This window comes from Tursiops truncatus, chromosome 8 (genome assembly GCF_011762595.2).
Source record: "Tursiops truncatus isolate mTurTru1 chromosome 8, mTurTru1.mat.Y, whole genome shotgun sequence".
Lineage (NCBI taxonomy): Eukaryota > Metazoa > Chordata > Mammalia > Artiodactyla > Delphinidae > Tursiops > Tursiops truncatus.
The window spans coordinates 104,557,301-104,573,800 of record NC_047041.1 but is presented as its reverse complement, the minus strand read 5'-3'; the positions used below and the strand labels follow the sequence as shown (position 1 = coordinate 104,573,800).

The 16,500-nt window shown below is 60.7% G+C and overlaps 1 protein-coding gene across 2 annotated transcripts; it reads right to left on the bottom strand.

The window, feature by feature from the left end:
• Positions 1-1,755: 1,755 nt before the first annotated feature.
• Positions 1,756-14,588, bottom strand: CCND1 (cyclin D1). 2 transcript variants are annotated; one of them, XM_033861345.2, is made up of 5 exons: positions 14,206-14,588; positions 12,434-12,742; positions 11,748-11,907; positions 7,688-7,836; positions 1,756-5,087 (listed from the first exon to the last, which is right to left on the bottom strand). In XM_033861345.2, the coding sequence occupies exons 1-5, from the start codon at positions 14,401-14,403 to the stop codon at positions 4,923-4,925; spliced, it is 981 nt and encodes a 326-aa protein (XP_033717236.1). In that variant the 5' UTR covers positions 14,404-14,588; the 3' UTR covers positions 1,756-4,922. The 2 variants fall into 2 exon arrangements, with proteins under 2 accessions (XP_033717236.1, XP_033717237.1); XM_033861346.2 differs by having other exon boundaries at positions 12,434-12,649; positions 14,206-14,581.
• Between the last annotated feature and the right edge of the window lie 1,912 nt (positions 14,589-16,500).

Below are 16,500 nucleotides of genomic sequence, written 5' to 3'. Positions count from 1 at the left end.
ATGCACAGGGCAGCCAGACCCCCATGGGGGGGTTCCCATGAGGGGATGCCCGAGCTGACGTGGGCGGTTGGAGAGGTCTGGGCCCGTGGCATAACTGAGAGAAGCCTGCTGCCCCTCCTCCGGGGGCCTCACGGCCGGGGAGACGGCCCTGGGGGGCTCCGGGCCCCTCCTCACTCGGCCCAAACCCTCTGTGTACTTTGGGTCCCATCTGCGCCCCTGCCCCTGCCTCCCCCCGCCTCCCCCTGTGCCTCACAGGCCACCTCCCCGTCACGCCCTCTTCCTTTCCACTGTCCGACCTGTCAGCCCACAAACAGATTTTCCACCTGCAACATTAGAAACCATCAAACAGCCCCGCAGGCCTGGCGTCCTGTGCGTCCAGCTGCCAGTGGAGTGCAGGCCGCCCCCCGGCCTCCGCTGCCCGGATCCTCGCTGGAACTTAATGCAGTCAGAGTGTTGGCCCTGCTCCTCAAGATACCCCGAGGCCCTTGCGGCGTCGCAGCCTCGCTTGGGCCCCTCTGTACGCCCATGGTCGTCAATGTCATTGGGCCCTGGTGCTGGCACAGACTAGCGGGTCCCCGGGGCTGAGCCACCGCGGTGGTGCAGAGCAGGCCCTGGGCTTCAGGGCACCTCCCGAGGCTCTGACCCTCGCTCGGTCCCCTTTCAGAGCACCCTGTAGGCCCCGGGGGCAGGGGCCTTGCCTCACGTCCCCACCCAGCCGGCGAGGGACTGGGGCAGGGAGGCAGCAGTTCCGGCGCCTGCACACCCCACCTCCTCCCAGAAGCTCCAGGCCCCACCGACCCTGCGGGCACCCCCTGGGCAGGCTGGCCCACGGCACGCGCTTCGTTAGGGCTGTGGCGAACTGACCTGGCAGCCAGTGCCATCCTTGGCGCGTGACCCAGGCCTCCTCCGGGCTCTGGAGCGCTCGCTGAATGCTCAGCTGGGGGGTGAGGGCACCTTGGGGAGCTCCCGGCTCTGGGAAGAGGCCCCGGCCCCGCAGAGCTGGGACCAAGATTCATTTCCCACCTCCACCGGCTTTGGGAACGCGGCCAGTTCGCAGGCATCTGGAGCCCAAAGGTGGACGTCACAGGTGTCCACCGGGCCTCCCAGGTCGCCGGGTCCATGTGAAAGGCCACTGGACCGCTGCCCGGACACTGGCGTTGTTCCCCCCTGCCCCGAGCTCAGGGCACCTTGGGGCCATGATTCACCCAGAGCAAACAGCACTTTGTGCCAGAAAAGGGTTAGCGCATTCATTTACTTTCCTATCTGCAAATAACCTGGGAGGGCGAACTGGCCAGACGTGGGCTGGGAGGCGACTGATCAACGGGGCTCACGTCACCGGGGCCAGAGCCGTAGTCTGAGGTGGTCGGGGCCGCCTGCGAGCCCGTCCTCAAACTCTGGGGCGGGGGGGGGTCCATGCGGCCCTCTCCCACTACTGACCTCTGGTCCGGATTTCCTCCCGGCTGGAAGGGAATCACACCCTCCTTCTGCATCACCAGGGGACCGCTGGCCACGTCTGGAGGGATTTTTGTGGTCACGACCGGGGTCGGTCCTGTCATCTAGCGGGTGGAGGCCGGGGATGCAGCCCAACAGCCCACGGTGCCCAGGGCAGCCCCCCACGACAGAGGATGGCCTGGCCCCGGTGTCCGCAGGGCCGAGGCGCGCCCCCTACCCGCCTGCCACCCCCATCCAAGGAACTTGGGGCGCATGGCCCTGGCTCCCTGCCCGCCCCAGGAAACAGACAAGCGGACACTGCACTGGGGTTTTACCAATTTTATTTCTAGATTTTTCACGTTTGTCTTGTTTCCTGCTGGAAACGTGCCGGTTACATGTCTGTGCTGGGAAACACCGTGGTGTGCAACCAAACACACACACAGACCCCCAAGTGCCTGCCCGCCCGGACGCTCAGACTCGCTGGTCACGGGACAGACCTCCCGTGCTCCCGGACCTGCCACTGGCCTTTGGCCTTAGAGCACACACATCTCACCCCCCACCACGGACAGACCGTCCCTCACGGACCCCGTTTGGTTCAGACAGAGACGCCGCAGCCAGAATGGTTGAGGTAAGCGGAAGCAGTGTTCCTGCAGGGGTGGGGTGGGGCGGGGCGGGTTTGCACCTGCCAATGGCCTTGAAGCGCACGGGCTGCCCCGCCTGGGGCCGCCGCGGACGGTGCAAATCCAAATCCTTTTGGTTCGGCAGCGTGTCAGGCGGCTCTCGGGCACACAGCACTGTTGGCTGGCTTCATTGAGATCTGAAGTCTCTTTAAAGGAGCATTTGCTATAATGACCAGAACAACAAACAGAACACTAATAACAGATACAACGCACCCCAAACTGTGACACGGGCCAGAAGCGATTCCACTCATGCCAAATGACCGAGTCCTACAGCACAGCACCACAGTGGCACATGAAGACATACTTGTTACAATAATAATAATAATAATAATAATGCAACTTTCATAGCTATACGCAAAGAACGATACGGGCTGTAAAAACTACGATGATGGTAAATCCCAGGTCAGATGGGGAGTCCAGCATAACAGGCGCAGGGCAAAGGAAACGGACATGGCCTGTCTCCAGAGACGCCCGGGGGGGGTCCTCGTGAACGCGGCCCGGCGGGGTGGGGATCCCCCACCAGGTCCTTTTTGGGATCTCGTCCGCGTGTCTGTCTGCCGAAGCAGCAGAGCCTGACCACCTGGTCTGCAAAATGGCTAAGTGAAGCTTGAGGTAATTGTGAAACAGGAACCTTTTTGGAATAGAGCAGTAATCACATTAAGTCAAAATTGATCACATAAAAAAAAAAAAGAAAAAAACAACAACAACACGCTACCAAAAACAAAAGGCATCCGTAATACATTTTTTCTATGAGAAAATTCAAACTAGAACATGGCAGTATATGACATTGTAAAACAAAAAAAAACTGATTCTCCAATAGCAGCAAAACAATGTGAAAGATAAGAGAAGCGATATGCATCTGTTTCCAAACTGTACTGGGAAGTCATCGGTAGCAGCGAATAAAGAAAAATGGAGCCGCAGCCTGTCCCTCGCGTGGTCCCCGCCCACCTCCCCTCCACACACTTCCTCCCTCACCTCCTCGCTCCCTTCAACACTCCCTACAGAATAATTACAAAAAGGAACATAGCCAAGATGTGCAAATTATCTAGCGGTTGCTAAATTTCTTTTTTGAAAGGAGGGTTCGGGGATGAGATCGTATTGGAACTGAACTCGGAACTGAACTTGTTTCCAGCATCCTAATTGTGCTTATAACTCGTGACACCTCTCCAGTTGGATCACTCTGCGAAAAGCCAATCGGGCCAAATTAGCCAAATCCACGTCTTTGTGTTTTTTTTCTCGGGATTTTTTTCCCTCTCTTATAAAAGGACCTAACTTTAACAAACTGTCCTACACCTGCAACATCTAAGGCAGAAAAGTGTGTGTGTGTGTGTGTGTGTGTGTGTGTGTGTGTAAATCAGGGGAGACTGCATTACTTTATAAATCATACTGGCCTTACGAACATCCTCTGCAATAAATATTCTTTTTAGCCTTAACTATAAATTATATATTTTAGTGTTTAAAAACCTTCCGTGGCAAAACATCTAAAGAGAACTCTGAAACTGCTGGTTCTCTAGGTAAACCTTTAAGGCCCCTACTTTCAAACACCAGTTGGCACGGAAGGATTCCTAAACTTCAACTTCTCTACAGAAAAGGAAAGGAACACATCATCCTGGCAGTGTGAGAATGAATGCACGTTTTCTTCTCCTTGACCGGAACCCAGCCCTCCAAAACATCATCTCCCTTTCGCTAACACCATATCAACAAGCACCTGCCTCGCCGTCCTGTCTGCACCCAAGTACTGGAATATTCCCAAACCATTCCATTAAGAAACCGTTCCCCGCCCCCTCCACACACAACATACACAGAGATGTCACCTAGAGACTGAAAGTGCTTTGAAATGGAATGGTTTTGGAATATTGAGAAGGAAAAAAAACAAAAACCAAAAAACGAAAAAAAAACAGCTGTAGATTTCAGCTGGATGTGAGCAGGCTGCAGATCTGTTGGGTGAAAAACCAGCACCTCATAAACAGGTAACTACAAAAATATGAAGATTATAAAAATAGAATATATTAGGTCACTATTGCGGTCTCTCTTTCTAGTAGCGGACGCTAGGAGTCGGAGGTGGCCTTCCGTCACCGAGGCGCAGGCTGGCGCCCGCAAACCCCTCAGGTGGTTGGTCCACAGGCAGAAAGAGGATCAGGCCTTGAAAATGCCAAACTCTACGCTACCCTAGCCGAGAGGTTACATCAGCCATTGACAAGGTGAAGGTTACATGCCTACCTACGAAATAAAATAAACAAATGACTTATAAAGTGACTACATGCATAAGCGAGATACAGGATGCCTAGAACCGCCTTAAAGCTCTGCCCTTGGGAACAGCACACGGGTAGAGTTCTATCTAAAACCCTCTTCTACTTTAAAAACGGGTTGTGGACTTCTTCCTATTTTTTTTTTCAAACGTTTTTATGCTTTTTGTTTGTTTGAAACACATAAAGAATCAAATCTAATCCTCCCCTGCAGACTCGCTTCTTGTGTTAACGCCTATCCTTATAACACAGAGACACAAACACATGAATATAAAAACTAGTTGATTACGGGGTATACAATCTTCTATTTTTGTAGCACAACCCTCCTCCCCCTCCAGCTCAGGGTTATGCAAATTCTATTTTTTCCTCTCCTTTTTTTTTTTTTTTTTTCTTAAAGATAGGTTTTCGGGGACGTTTCTTTTCTTTTGCTTAACTCAGAGACAGAAGGGAGAAAGAGCAAAGGAAAACACCAAGACACTGAGGGGCGGGCTGCCTTCCGACGGCGACCGGGCCTGAGCGGCTCCGTCCGCCGGGCCCGGCCGGCCCCGCTCCCGCCGCAGCGCCCTCAAATGTCCACGTCGCGCACGTCGGTGGGCGTGCAGGCCAGGTCCGCCTCGTCCTCCTCCTCCCCCTCCTCCGCGGCCTTGGGGTCCAAGTTCTGCTGCTGGGCCTGGCGCAGGCTGGACTCCAGGAGGGCCTCGATCTGCTCCTGGCAGGCACGGAGGCAGTCCTGCACGAGACAGGTCCTCAGGAGGCGGCCCGCGGCGAGGGGCCCCTTCCCAATGCTCACCGAAAACGCCGCCTCCCCCAAACCCAGGAAGCCGCCGCCCAGACCCCAGGATCGACAGTGGGGACCCTGTTTGCCCACCAGCTGCCCTCCCGGCCTGAAAAGACCACGTCAACCAGGCCACGGTGAGCCCACTCGGGACCCAAGGGCTCTGGTGGACACAGACGCTCCTGCCCACCTGCCCCGAATCCCCTGCCTGCCCGGCCGCTCGCTGGAACTCCTCGCCGGGGCTCTCATCTCTGGGCCCAGGTCCCCCCCAGCCCCACTGCTGCCCTCCGCGAATTCAGCGCCATCTGATCCAGGATGGGGAGGCCCTCTGAGGCCCACTTTTCGGACTTAACCTCTGCCGTGTCAGCCCTCGCAGTGAACCCAGCATTCCGTGATGAATGGCCGTCAAAAGCGTTAGGCCGTGCTTGACCGAGGATGAATGCTGGGTGGCCCCGGGGCCTTTATCCCGTCCTCTCCCGTTCGGGCCTGCGTCCTGGGAGACGCTCCGGCCGCGCACAGCTCCCGGCAGCGACCACCCCGCGTGTTCAATGGAGAGGAGGAACCCCGGAGGCCGGGGGCCTCTCCTGGTCCCACCACGGGCACATCTCCCAGCAGCTCGAAGGTGCCGCCCACAGCCGGGCAGTCGCGGCTCCCGGATCTGAACAGAGAGGCTGTCCCAACTTCTGGGATGCCACACGGGGCTTCTGTTCTAGAGCCAGGGAAAGGCTCCAGGGCAGCCTGGGAAGCAGACCCATGCCTTTCCCACAGGAACGCGGTTCAGCACAGAGAAGGCACTGCTAACTTCTTCCTAGATGGGGCTGGAAACGGTGCACCCCGCCCCAAAGAAGTGAAGCCAGGCCAGGAGGGCTTCTGAATGAATCCCTGGAGATGTCCCAAGGGGACAGGGCTCATGGGGCCGGGGGGCTTTCCTACCCACCCTTTCAGTATTCATCACGGCAAAGGAGGAGGCAGGGTAGGTGCCAAAGGCCCATTTTACAGAGGAGGAAACTGAGGCCCAAGGCTCCTGACGGCCTCCTCAGGCTCTGATCCAAACACCCGCCACGGCCTTCTGAGACCCGAGAGCCTCCACCCACCCACTGAAGGCAGCCCCCCAGAGGAGGCTCCCTGGCCCCTGTAACTTGGGGGGCCGCGCTGTGGAGCGCAGAGCAGAGGCGTACAGGAGGGGCCTCCCCTCTGCAGGTCCCGGCGCATCCTCCAGCTCCACGGCCCATGCTTCCTCCTCCCAGCAGCCCGCCTGGCACTGCAGCCTCACCCCGTGAAGAGCAGACTGTGACCACGGGGCCAGCTCTAGGGACGGGCAGACTCGGCCACGCCCCGGGGCCTCCACAGCCCAGAATTTGCTCGTCTGAGCTCAGCGACATTTGTCACCCGGTCACCAGACTGACGAATTTCAGCCTCAACTGATTCCTCCCACCATTCCTCAGCCGTAAGGCATTTTGCTTCAGATCTAATTAAAATAATCTCTATTCAGATAAGGGATCACACAGCGATTTCCTACCACTGTCTATAGACAGCGCTGTTTGTGGCATTTCTAGCTGGGGGACGGCGCTGGCCCTGGCAGCCAGGCGAGGATGCCTCCCCCTCCCAGGGGGCCACCGAGCTGCCCATGCCTACAAACAAGAAGGCCTCCTCCTCTGGGGGTCACGCAGGCTGGTGGCCAAGCACCGCTGGCAGAGAACAGGCAGGCATCCGTCTCACACCAGCTTTCCTCCCCGAGCCTCCTGGGCGCTCGAGGGTGGAGCGCCAGAAGCGGCCGGAGCCGGAGCCGGACCCGGACCGGGGATCGGGGTCAAGGTGGTCACTGGCTCCTACTCGGGACACTAGCGGGGCCTGACAGTGACCCCCGCCACCAACCTCGCTGGTCTAATTTGGTGAAGCCCCAAACCCTTGTAATTGTTATTTTAATTCTTTGAGAAAAGAAAAGAAAAGAATGGGGAATAAGACAGTGGCATTTTTAAGTAAAAAGATACAATGGACTCCGGCTTCCAAAGCAGCAGCCTCTCAAAGGGGGTCATAAAAACAAGTTGTCTGTACCAGGCCCATTGTGGACGGGAGACCTCACAGGGACCCTTGTAAAGCGGCCATTTGTCGGGAGTCCACGCTGTCGCCCAGACAAAGCTCGACGGGGCCTCACCCCACACACCATTAGGGCACGGATCATTGACCCGGCCTGCCGTGTGGCCCTTCTTCCTGACGGCCCCCCGCCACGACCCCAGGAGGGGTTAAGGCTCCTGCGCGCCCCTGGGGCCACCAGAAGCCTGGGAGGACCCTCCCGCCCATCGCAGGTTCTGGGAGGTGTTTCTCCTCCCCCAGGAGCCCCCCAGGAGACGGGGTGGAGTGGCCCCCGGGCAGCGTGTGCCAGGGCCACGGCCAGGTCCTGTGCCTCTGGACGCAGGTGGCTGCCTGTCCCCCACGTGGCCCCAGCCTCTGCCACTTCCCACCGGACGACTGCAGCTTGGGACTCCCAGGCCCTGGATGCTTCTAGTACCCGGTGCTGGACAGGCCCCCCAGCCAGCGCCGAAGCGGTCACTTACCGGGTCACACCTGATCACTTTGGAGAGGAACCGCGTCAGGCGGTGATAGGACAGGAAGCTGTTGGCGCTTCCCAGGTGCAGGCCTTGCACCGCGGCCACCACGCTCCCGGCAGCCACCATGGAGGGCGGGTTGGAAATGAACTTCACATCTGCGGAGAGCGAGGGAGGCAAAGGGGTTGTGAGTGGGGACGCAGCAGGACCCCTGTGACCTGGACCCCCCCTGAGGCCCTGTCCCGCAGATGGCTGGTCTTGAGGGGGTGGTCAGGAAGTGGGCGCCAGCAGGGGTAGAAGCCGGGCCGGACTCTCTGACCACGAGCTTGTGATGCTCATTTAACAACAGCAGAGGGACTTGCCCGGTGGCGCAGTGGTTAAGCCTCCGCGCTCCCAGTGCAGGCGGCCCGGGTTGGACCCCTGGTCAGGGAACTAGATCCCACAGGCACGCTGCAACTAAGAGTTTGCGTGCCACAACTAAGGAGCCCGAGTACTGCAACTAAGACCCAGTGCAACCAAATAAATAATGGTAAAAAAACAAAAAACCTCCCCATCACCTTCCCCGCCCCCCGCCGCAAACAGCAGAAATGCTAAGCAAGAGAACAGCTGCTGGAAGAGACAACGGGGTGGGGGGGGGAGGCACAGTGGCCTCTGCAGAGGGGTCATCGCTCACTCCCTTCTCTTAGCACGTGAGCCTGTGAATGTATCACTTATTCACAAAAGCCCGACGAAAAGGAAGGCGGGGAAAACCCGCAAGGAAGCAGACGCGTCCCCTACAACACTAACCCCAAGTACCTGCGCTGCCAGGTCCCAGGGGGAGTGGCCGTCTTGCACGTGGGAAGATGGGCCCAGGGAAGCCCCCGCTGCCCTCAGATGCTTATCCCCACTTCATCTGCCTCCAGGGACACGGCAGGGCTACAGCGTTACTTCATCTGCCCGTCCTCAGCAGCTTTCCGCAAACTGCTGGGAAACCCTGCACCTCTGGGCAGGTGGGCTCCAGGGTCACCTCCTGGCAGCTTTCCGCAAACTGCTGGGAAACCCTGCACCTCTGGGCAGGTGGGCTCCAGGGTCACCTCCTGGCAGCTCACTGACATGGGAACTTCTGGTTTCCCTCCTGGCGGCACACTCGTCACGGACGTGAGGACACCTAAGAGGTGACCCAGCGCCTGTGGGCCGCCTTTCTGTCGCTCCCAACGAGAAACTCCTGGCAGGGGAGGCCACCGATTTCAGCATCTGAACCAGGGGGCCTCTCAGTGTGGAGCCAGGCCCTAGAAGGTCAGCCCCTACCCCCTCATCCTGTGCCCAGGAACTGGACGGTGAGCTGAGTGGGAGGGCACTGGGCACAAAGGGAGTGTGCGGCCCCCGGGGGCTGGGGCCCCCCCTGCCCCTCCCACTGGCCTGAGAATAAACAGCCAGGGCCTCTCATTCAGCGGAGCGGGAGCCAGCGGAGGGGTGGGAAGAAGAAAGGCAGCCAGGCGGCCACACTGACGGGGCGACAAAGCTGCTGCTGGGTGCTCCGACCACTTGAAAAAGCAAGTCCCTCACAAGGCGCGCCCTCTCTCCCCTTTAAACGGGACCAGTTCCACCCGGGCTGGGAGCCAGGAGCCCGGGATGAGAGGTTTTCATTGAGGCTAACCAGGACTGCACAGAAATCGCTGTGGCCAGAGCGCAGGTTCTGACTGGCCGCAGCTCGAGACCCGGTCCGACAGGGAAGGAATAACTAAACGCAGGCTGTGTGTGTGTGTGTGCGCACGTGTGCGCGTGCCTTGGCGGGTGTATGGGCTTAGATTGAGAAGCCCGCAGGTTTCAACTCGGAAGCTCCAACAGCTGTTCCTATTCACTGCCCGGCTGCAAAGAGCCCAGCGGGCCGCGGCCAGGATGGGCATCGGAGCTGCACCGCTCCACTGACCCTGCTCAGGCCCATTCATTCAGCTCAGTTACGTGCCAACCTCAGAGGTACCTCACCGGCCGCAGCAACGCTCTCCTGCGTGCACACATCCGTACACAGGTCAAAAGCAGGGCAAAACCCAACTCTGTGCGTGGGGGACGTGCCCCCTCCCGCCCCCATGCACACCCGGGAACCCAGGTCTGCAGGGCGCACGGACCAGGGAGAGCAGAGGCCACCCTTCCCCCGCCGGCCCCCTGCACCTTTAAAAGGGACCCTTGCTACACGGAGAGCAAATCATCTCCCGGGACTTTCACTCAAGCCTCCACTTCACAGAATCTGTTTGTTTTTAGGCTGTAATAAGTCGATCTCATCTCGAGAGGCCCCCTTGTGACTAAGGACACTGCTGTGTGCCAGTTAGGTTCCAACGGACCAGGACCCGGTCGTGGTGGGGTGCCGCTCCCCTCCCTCCCCTGGCCTGCCTGTCCCCCACCGGGGCCCACCGAAGCTAACGCATGTGAAAAGCTGGGTCACCCCTGACCATCCCTCCGCCTTCACCCGAGGTGTGCCCAGGCCGGGGGTGCTGGACAGTCTCAGTAGCTGGACAGCCAGCACCAAGCTCATTCACGGCCTCTGCGCCCGGCTTCTGCGCTGCCAGCACCCCACGCGGGCTACACACCCCGCCTCCTGGGGTCCTGGGAGAGGGGGAGGTCCAGGCTGCCCCAGCCACCCTGGGGGGAGGGCGCGCAGGAAGTGTTCTCTGCATTATCTGCCGGAGACTTTGCCGTTTCTCTGAACCACTTTCAGCTCCATAAAAGGCTGCCGGGAAGTCCCTGGAGGCTTCTCTTCTCAGAGGCGTCCCAGCCGGAGAATGCCTCCTGCCTGCTCGCTAGGCAGGCCTGGAGGCTGAGGGGACGCGGGCGAGAGCCTCCCCCTCCCCGCCCAAGGCCGGGTGCTGCGGGGCAGGAATGCCTGGCGAGGGGGCGCCCTGACCCCTCAGATTCATCCGGGGCTCTGGTCTGCCCCCACCCCGCGGCTCGCTTGGAAGGACTCAGAAAGAGGGGTTCACGCCTTGAGCGGGCAAAGGAGAGTGGGGAGGCCAGCAGAATCTTCCCAGCTCTCCTGACCCAGAACTCCCGGTCCCCAGAGCACCCAGACGTCAGGAGAGTGACACGAGGTGGCAGGCTGGGGGGGCTCCATCCCTTCCGGGGAGGGGGTGAAGGATGCCAACTCCCCCCTTTGGTGCCCTGTCGCCCTCAGGTCGCACCGAGTGAGCCCCAGGCAGCTGTGACAGCTGAGGCCTGGCCAGCGGTAGAGGTGGCCCACGGCAGAGCTGGGCAGGATGGGGGCAAGGGTCCTCCGATCAGGGTCTCCGGAGGTCCTGGGCCAGCTCATGGGAGTGGAGAGGAGGAAGAGGTCGCAGGGGCTCAGGGGCAGGGCTGGGACAAGCAGGAGGCAGCACCGTGTGTCTCACTGGGTTCTGAGTGACTGGCCGTCTGGGGGCTGGGGAGAGGGCTGTGCCGGGGAGGGGCCCCCAGGGATGGTCCAGAGCGGTGCCGGGGGAAGGACGGAGGGCCTGCTGCTGCCGCCAACCACAGCAGCCCAAGCCCAGGCCGCTAGGAAGCCACTCCCAGGGCAGTGAGCTGAGCCGCCCTGCGGCGCCCCTGGCGGGGCCTCAGGCGGCCAAGCGCCTCTGTTGGCCGCCCCCGCACGAGGGCCGCTGCTGGCCGCCCAGAGCACGTGGTCCAGGCACTGCCGGCCGGCGCTCCCCACCCCTGTAGGCGCCCCTGGCAGGTGGCCCAGCCCGGGAGAGGCCAGGAGGGGGCCCCCGCAGCTCAGGCTCCTTGAGGACACGGGAAGGACTGGGGTGGGGGGAGGAGACAGGCTAGACTGCCAAAGTCAACCCCGTTCAGCATGTAGTGACCCCCGCCTGGCGTGGGGAGCAGAAGCCACATCAGCTGGACACAGGCAGGCTGCCGCCCAGCCTCAGCGGCCCGGGCCCAGGAGCCCACACCCCCTCCCTGGAGCCCCAACAAGAAGCCCAGCCCTCTGTTCCCCGGAGCAGGGAAAGAGGAAAGCTTCCGAGAGCAGAGGAGCCTGGGGACCATGTCCTTGGACGGGGAAACCGAGGCAGAGGGCAAGAAGCTCCTCCAGGGGCACCCAGAGGCCCGGCCGGCACCCTACCTGTGGCACAGAGGGCAACGAAGGTCTGCGCGTGTTTGCGGATGACCTGTTTGCTCTCCTCGACCACCGGCATTTTGGAGAGGAAGTGTTCAATGAAGTCGTGCGGGGTCGTGGCAGCCAAGTTCCACTTGAGTTTGTTCACCAAAACCAGCTCCATTTGCTGCGGAAATGGAGGGACACGTGCGTAAAGAGAGGCGCAGGCGCGGACCCCAATGCAACAGGGGGCGAGAAGAAGGAATGGGGCGTGTTGGAGGGTCCGGGAAGTTGGGGGGACAACGCGCAACCCCACATCCAAACAGAGAAGGTGCCGCTCGCAGAGGCTCCCGTTCTCGATTAAGCCCACCCTCCGCGGGTGGAGACCAGAAGCCCGCGACACCTGGAACGCGAGGTCTGGTCGTTCGCGCGGGCCCCTCGCCGCCGCCGCCGCTAGAGGGCGCACGCTGCCCACTTTTCGCGGCGCTAGGGGCGCCGAGGCGGTGGGAGTCGGAGGGAGAGAAAGTGTGAGTGAGGTGGGGCGGCGGCGGACCCGTCAGCTCCTCGAGAGGGGCCCCACCGGTGTGGCCGCCCTCCCTGGGGGCAGAGGGTCTCTCAGCGGCCCGCGGGGGCCCCTGGCTCTCCGCACCTCCCCCACCCCCGGGGTCCCACGGCTAACGGGGCATCCGGGGAGGTGGGGGTCCCAGGGTTACCAGCAGCTCGTCGGGCCGGATGGAGTTGTCAGTATAGATGCACAGCTTCTCGGCCGTCAGGGGGATGGTCTCCTTCATCTTCGAGGCGACGAACATGCAGGTGGCCCCCAGCAGCTGCAGGCGGCTCTTTTTCACGGGCTCCAGCGACAGGAAGCGGTCCAGGTAGTTCATGGCCAGCGGGAAGACCTCCTCCTCGCACTTCTGCTCCTCGCAGACCTGCCGGGGCACCGGGGGCCGTGACCGCCGCCACCGGGAGCGCCCGGCCCCCTCTGCGGAGACCTCGCGCCCCCCACCCGGCTCGCGCCAGGGCTGCGGGGCCCCGAGCGCGAGGAGGGTCAGGGCAGGGGGCGGCAGGAGCTGCCGCCGCCGCGCCCCCTTCCCCGAGAGTCCCCCAAACCCACCCACCCGAAACTGAAAGGGAAAGTCCCGGTAAGGCTGGCACAGTGGGGGCGGGAGCTGGCACGGCTGGCCGGCGTGTGCCGCGCGCGGGCGGCGGACCCCGGCCCGCGTGGGTGCTTCGGGACCCTCCAGGCCTGGGGTCGGCACCAAATGGGGTGCAGGGCCGTGGGGCGGGCCGCGGGGATGGGCGCCGCGCTCGCAGCGCCTGCGAGACACAAAGGTGGCGTCCCAGGCCGCCGCGCCGCATTTCCCCAGACGTCATCTTTTCAAAAAATATTTAAAAATATTAAAAAATTAACTGGGTATATAAAAACCCCCTGAAAATGACCCTCAGGCGGTCCTTTACCCAGGCCGGGGGTCGGGAGCTCGTTGCAGGCTCAAGGGAGAGCCCCAGGAATTCAAACTCGGGGGCCCCCCTTCCCCCTGGGCGCGGGCGCTGTTTCCCTCTCGCAAGGGCACCACGCCGCACTTTTAAAAATTATTTTAAAATACTTGCGGTGCACTCAGGAGCCCACTGAAGGCCTGAAAACGTGCCCCTGGACCCCGGCTCGCTCCGGACTGGTCCCCCAAGCTGAGACCCCTGCAGATGAGGGTCAATCCCCAGCGTCTCGGGGGCCACGCGACCTTGCAGCCCGGCGTGCTCTCCGGCCCAAGCTGGCCGTGCGGGGCGCCCCGGGACTCACTGCTTGAACAAAGGGGCCCCCTCTCCCGAGCGGGGTCCCCTCACAGCTGCCCGAGCTCTGGCCCCTCGCCCCTCCCGCCGGCTCCCGGTGGCCGCACGGCCCCTCGCGGCGGCCCCAAGCGCCTCGCCGGCCGCTCCCCACCCCCACCCTGCCCCCAATTATTAATAAACACTTTTGCTTTGCAATAAAAGAACAAAGATGGCGCATAATACTGGCACGAGCGTCCCTTGCATACGTGTCCATGGATATTAATTTAAAAATCAAATCTATGCCCCCTCCCCCTGGAGCTGGCGGCTCAGCGGCCGCGCGGCCGGGAGAAGAGGCGCAGCGGGGCTCTGGCGCAGGCGGGGACTGAGCAGTGGCGGTCCAGGCGGGGGCCGCAAAGGGCGCCCAGCCTGCGGGCCCCAACCCTGAAGCATACTGGGGTGCCCTGGTCGTGGCTTTCCCCCAAGGTACCCCTCCTCGACCGCTGCCCCCCAAGGGAATATCCGATGACCCCACCCCCACCCCGTCCTTGTTCAAAAAATACCCAGAATATCTATATATTTCGGAACTACGATTCCTATCAACACTCTGGCAAACTTCAAAAGTTGGGGTGGGAGGGAAGGGAGGGCGATGAGTGGCAAAGAAAAGTGGGTTTGCGCAACAAGTCGCAGGAAAGTGCTAAGAGAGCCGCCCGGAGCCCCGCACCTCCAGCATCCAGGTGGCTACGATCTTCCGCATGGACGGCAGGATCTCCTTCTGCACACACTTGAAGTAGGACACCGAGGGCGCGCAGGTCTCCTCCGCCTTGAGCATGGCCCGCAGCACCCGGTCGTTGAGGAGGTTGGCATCGGGGTACGCCCGGCGGATGGTCTCCATCTCGCAGCACAGGAGCTGGTGTGCCATGGCAGGGGCTCTGCTAGGCGGCCTGGGGCGGCGGTGGGTCCGGGGCTGGGTCCGCGCTCGGCTCTAGCTCCTGCTGCCCCTCGCCGGAGCGCGCGGACGCTGCTGCTAGCTGCTACTGCGCCGACAGCCCTCTGGAGGCTCTAGGACTTTGCAACTTCCAACAAAACTCCCCTGTAGTCCGTGTGACGTTACTGTTGTTAAGCAGAGATCAAAGCCGGGCAGAGAATGGGAGCGGGAAGGGGGGGGGGGGCGGGCGCAGGGGGAGGGGGCGCGGGCGCCGAGCGCCGGGGAGCGGCGAGGGGCAGAGCCCAAAAGCCATCCCGGAGGCGCCGCGCCGGCACCGCGCGGAGTTGCCCCCGAAGCCGGGTTTTCATAGAAATGCAAATCGTCCCGAGGCTGCCTTTCTCCCCGCCGGGGAAGAGGGGTGCAGGGGGGCCTGTCGTCCCCGAGTGGGTCCCTCAGGATTTGGGGGGTTGGGTGAAGGTGGCTCTGCAGAGGGGGACAGCCAGAAGGGCGGGCAGGCCACACGCAGCCTGGGGAGACCGCATGGAGGGGGGACTCTGGAGTTCGGTGACACCCTATATCTGAGCCGGGAGAATGGGCGCATTTCCGAGAACGCCACGAGGGCACCCACGGGCGGAGAGGCAGCCTAGGAATCTTAGCGTCTACATCTTCTTTCATTTTCATTAACACGTGTAAATTTCAGGAACCATTTAACATTCAGGGACTCAGGGCAGAGCCGGCAACACTGGTGGAGGCTTCATTCCCGCACACGGGGGGGGGGGGGTCTTGCAAATGCCCGAGGGGGTAACCCTAAATGTTAAAGGACTTTCAGCCTAGCATGCGCTCGCTCAAAAAATAAAATAAAATAAAATAAATGCCCGAAAATTCCAGCAGCAGCCCAAGATGGTGGCCAGCATTTCCTTCATCCTGTCCTCCTCGCCTGGGGGAATCTGCGGGCTGTCTTCCTACCTTAGCCAGTCCATTCTTGCGGGGGTCCCCAATCCCCCCCACCCCCGCCCTGTCCCGGCAGCTAGAAAAACACCCTGAAAGGAAGGCTGCAAAATAGTGGTCTCTGTCCTGTCTCATTTTTTAAAATTAAAAATTAAGTTAAATCGCTGGAAATATTAGTCGCCTCTCCGCCTGGGACAAGACCACCGGAAGCTTCCTAATTGGTTTTGCTGGGGGTGTGGACGTCTCTTCACCTTTAGAACTTGCCCTGGGGCTGCATTCGTGAGCCTGAGGGGGATGGCGGGGGCTGGCAACAATCAGAGCAATTACAAGTTAAAGAAATGGGTGTATTGATCTGATGATTTTAAACAAAACCTATATATGTTCGTGGCTAGAAGAGAGTCCCAAATATTATCGCAAACTTGTACGACATATAAAAGAATATATAAAGCTTCTTTTCGAATTAAAGATTCAGTCTCTTTGGTGCTTATTTTTAAAATAAAAGGACATTTTGCTCAGTCTTAACATACTTTTTTTTACAGTTTTTACTCTACCTGCCCCAAATTAAGAAAACTGTTCATTAACTTCCCTCTGAATATAGTTTAGTGTCATCAAACCACCATATACCCTAATGTTAAAGGCTCAAAGAAAACGGATTAAAAAGCCCCCTTCCCTTCGCAAGGGCGCACGCCACAGGACAAGGACCTCCCCCCCCCTCCTTTTCGGGGCTGATTCTTCCCGCGCCCCCTCCCCCGCCGAGATTTAGGGTTACTAATATTCCGGGTCCAGGAGGGTAATTACCCCCGGCTCACGCCTCGGGAGCAGAGGGTGGCCCGACCAGGGAGCACCCACCGCCGTGTCCCCCTCCCTGGGCACCCACGCTCGCGTTGGCCCCCGGCACGCCGGAGCCTCGGAGCATCAGCCCGCGCACGAGGGCAGCCGGGCTGCTTTTTCATTCATAAAATCCCGACCGGGCGGCCGCCCGGATGATTTATGGGGCTGCGTGCTACCACCGGGCTGCTTCTGTCCCGGGGGGTTAGGGGACCCGAGCCCCGCGTGCGCCCGGGCCCGGCCCGAGGCAGGCTGCCGACGGCGAGGGGCATCGGGTCATAAAGAGCATCGCCCACTCCGGCAGAACGGGTTCTG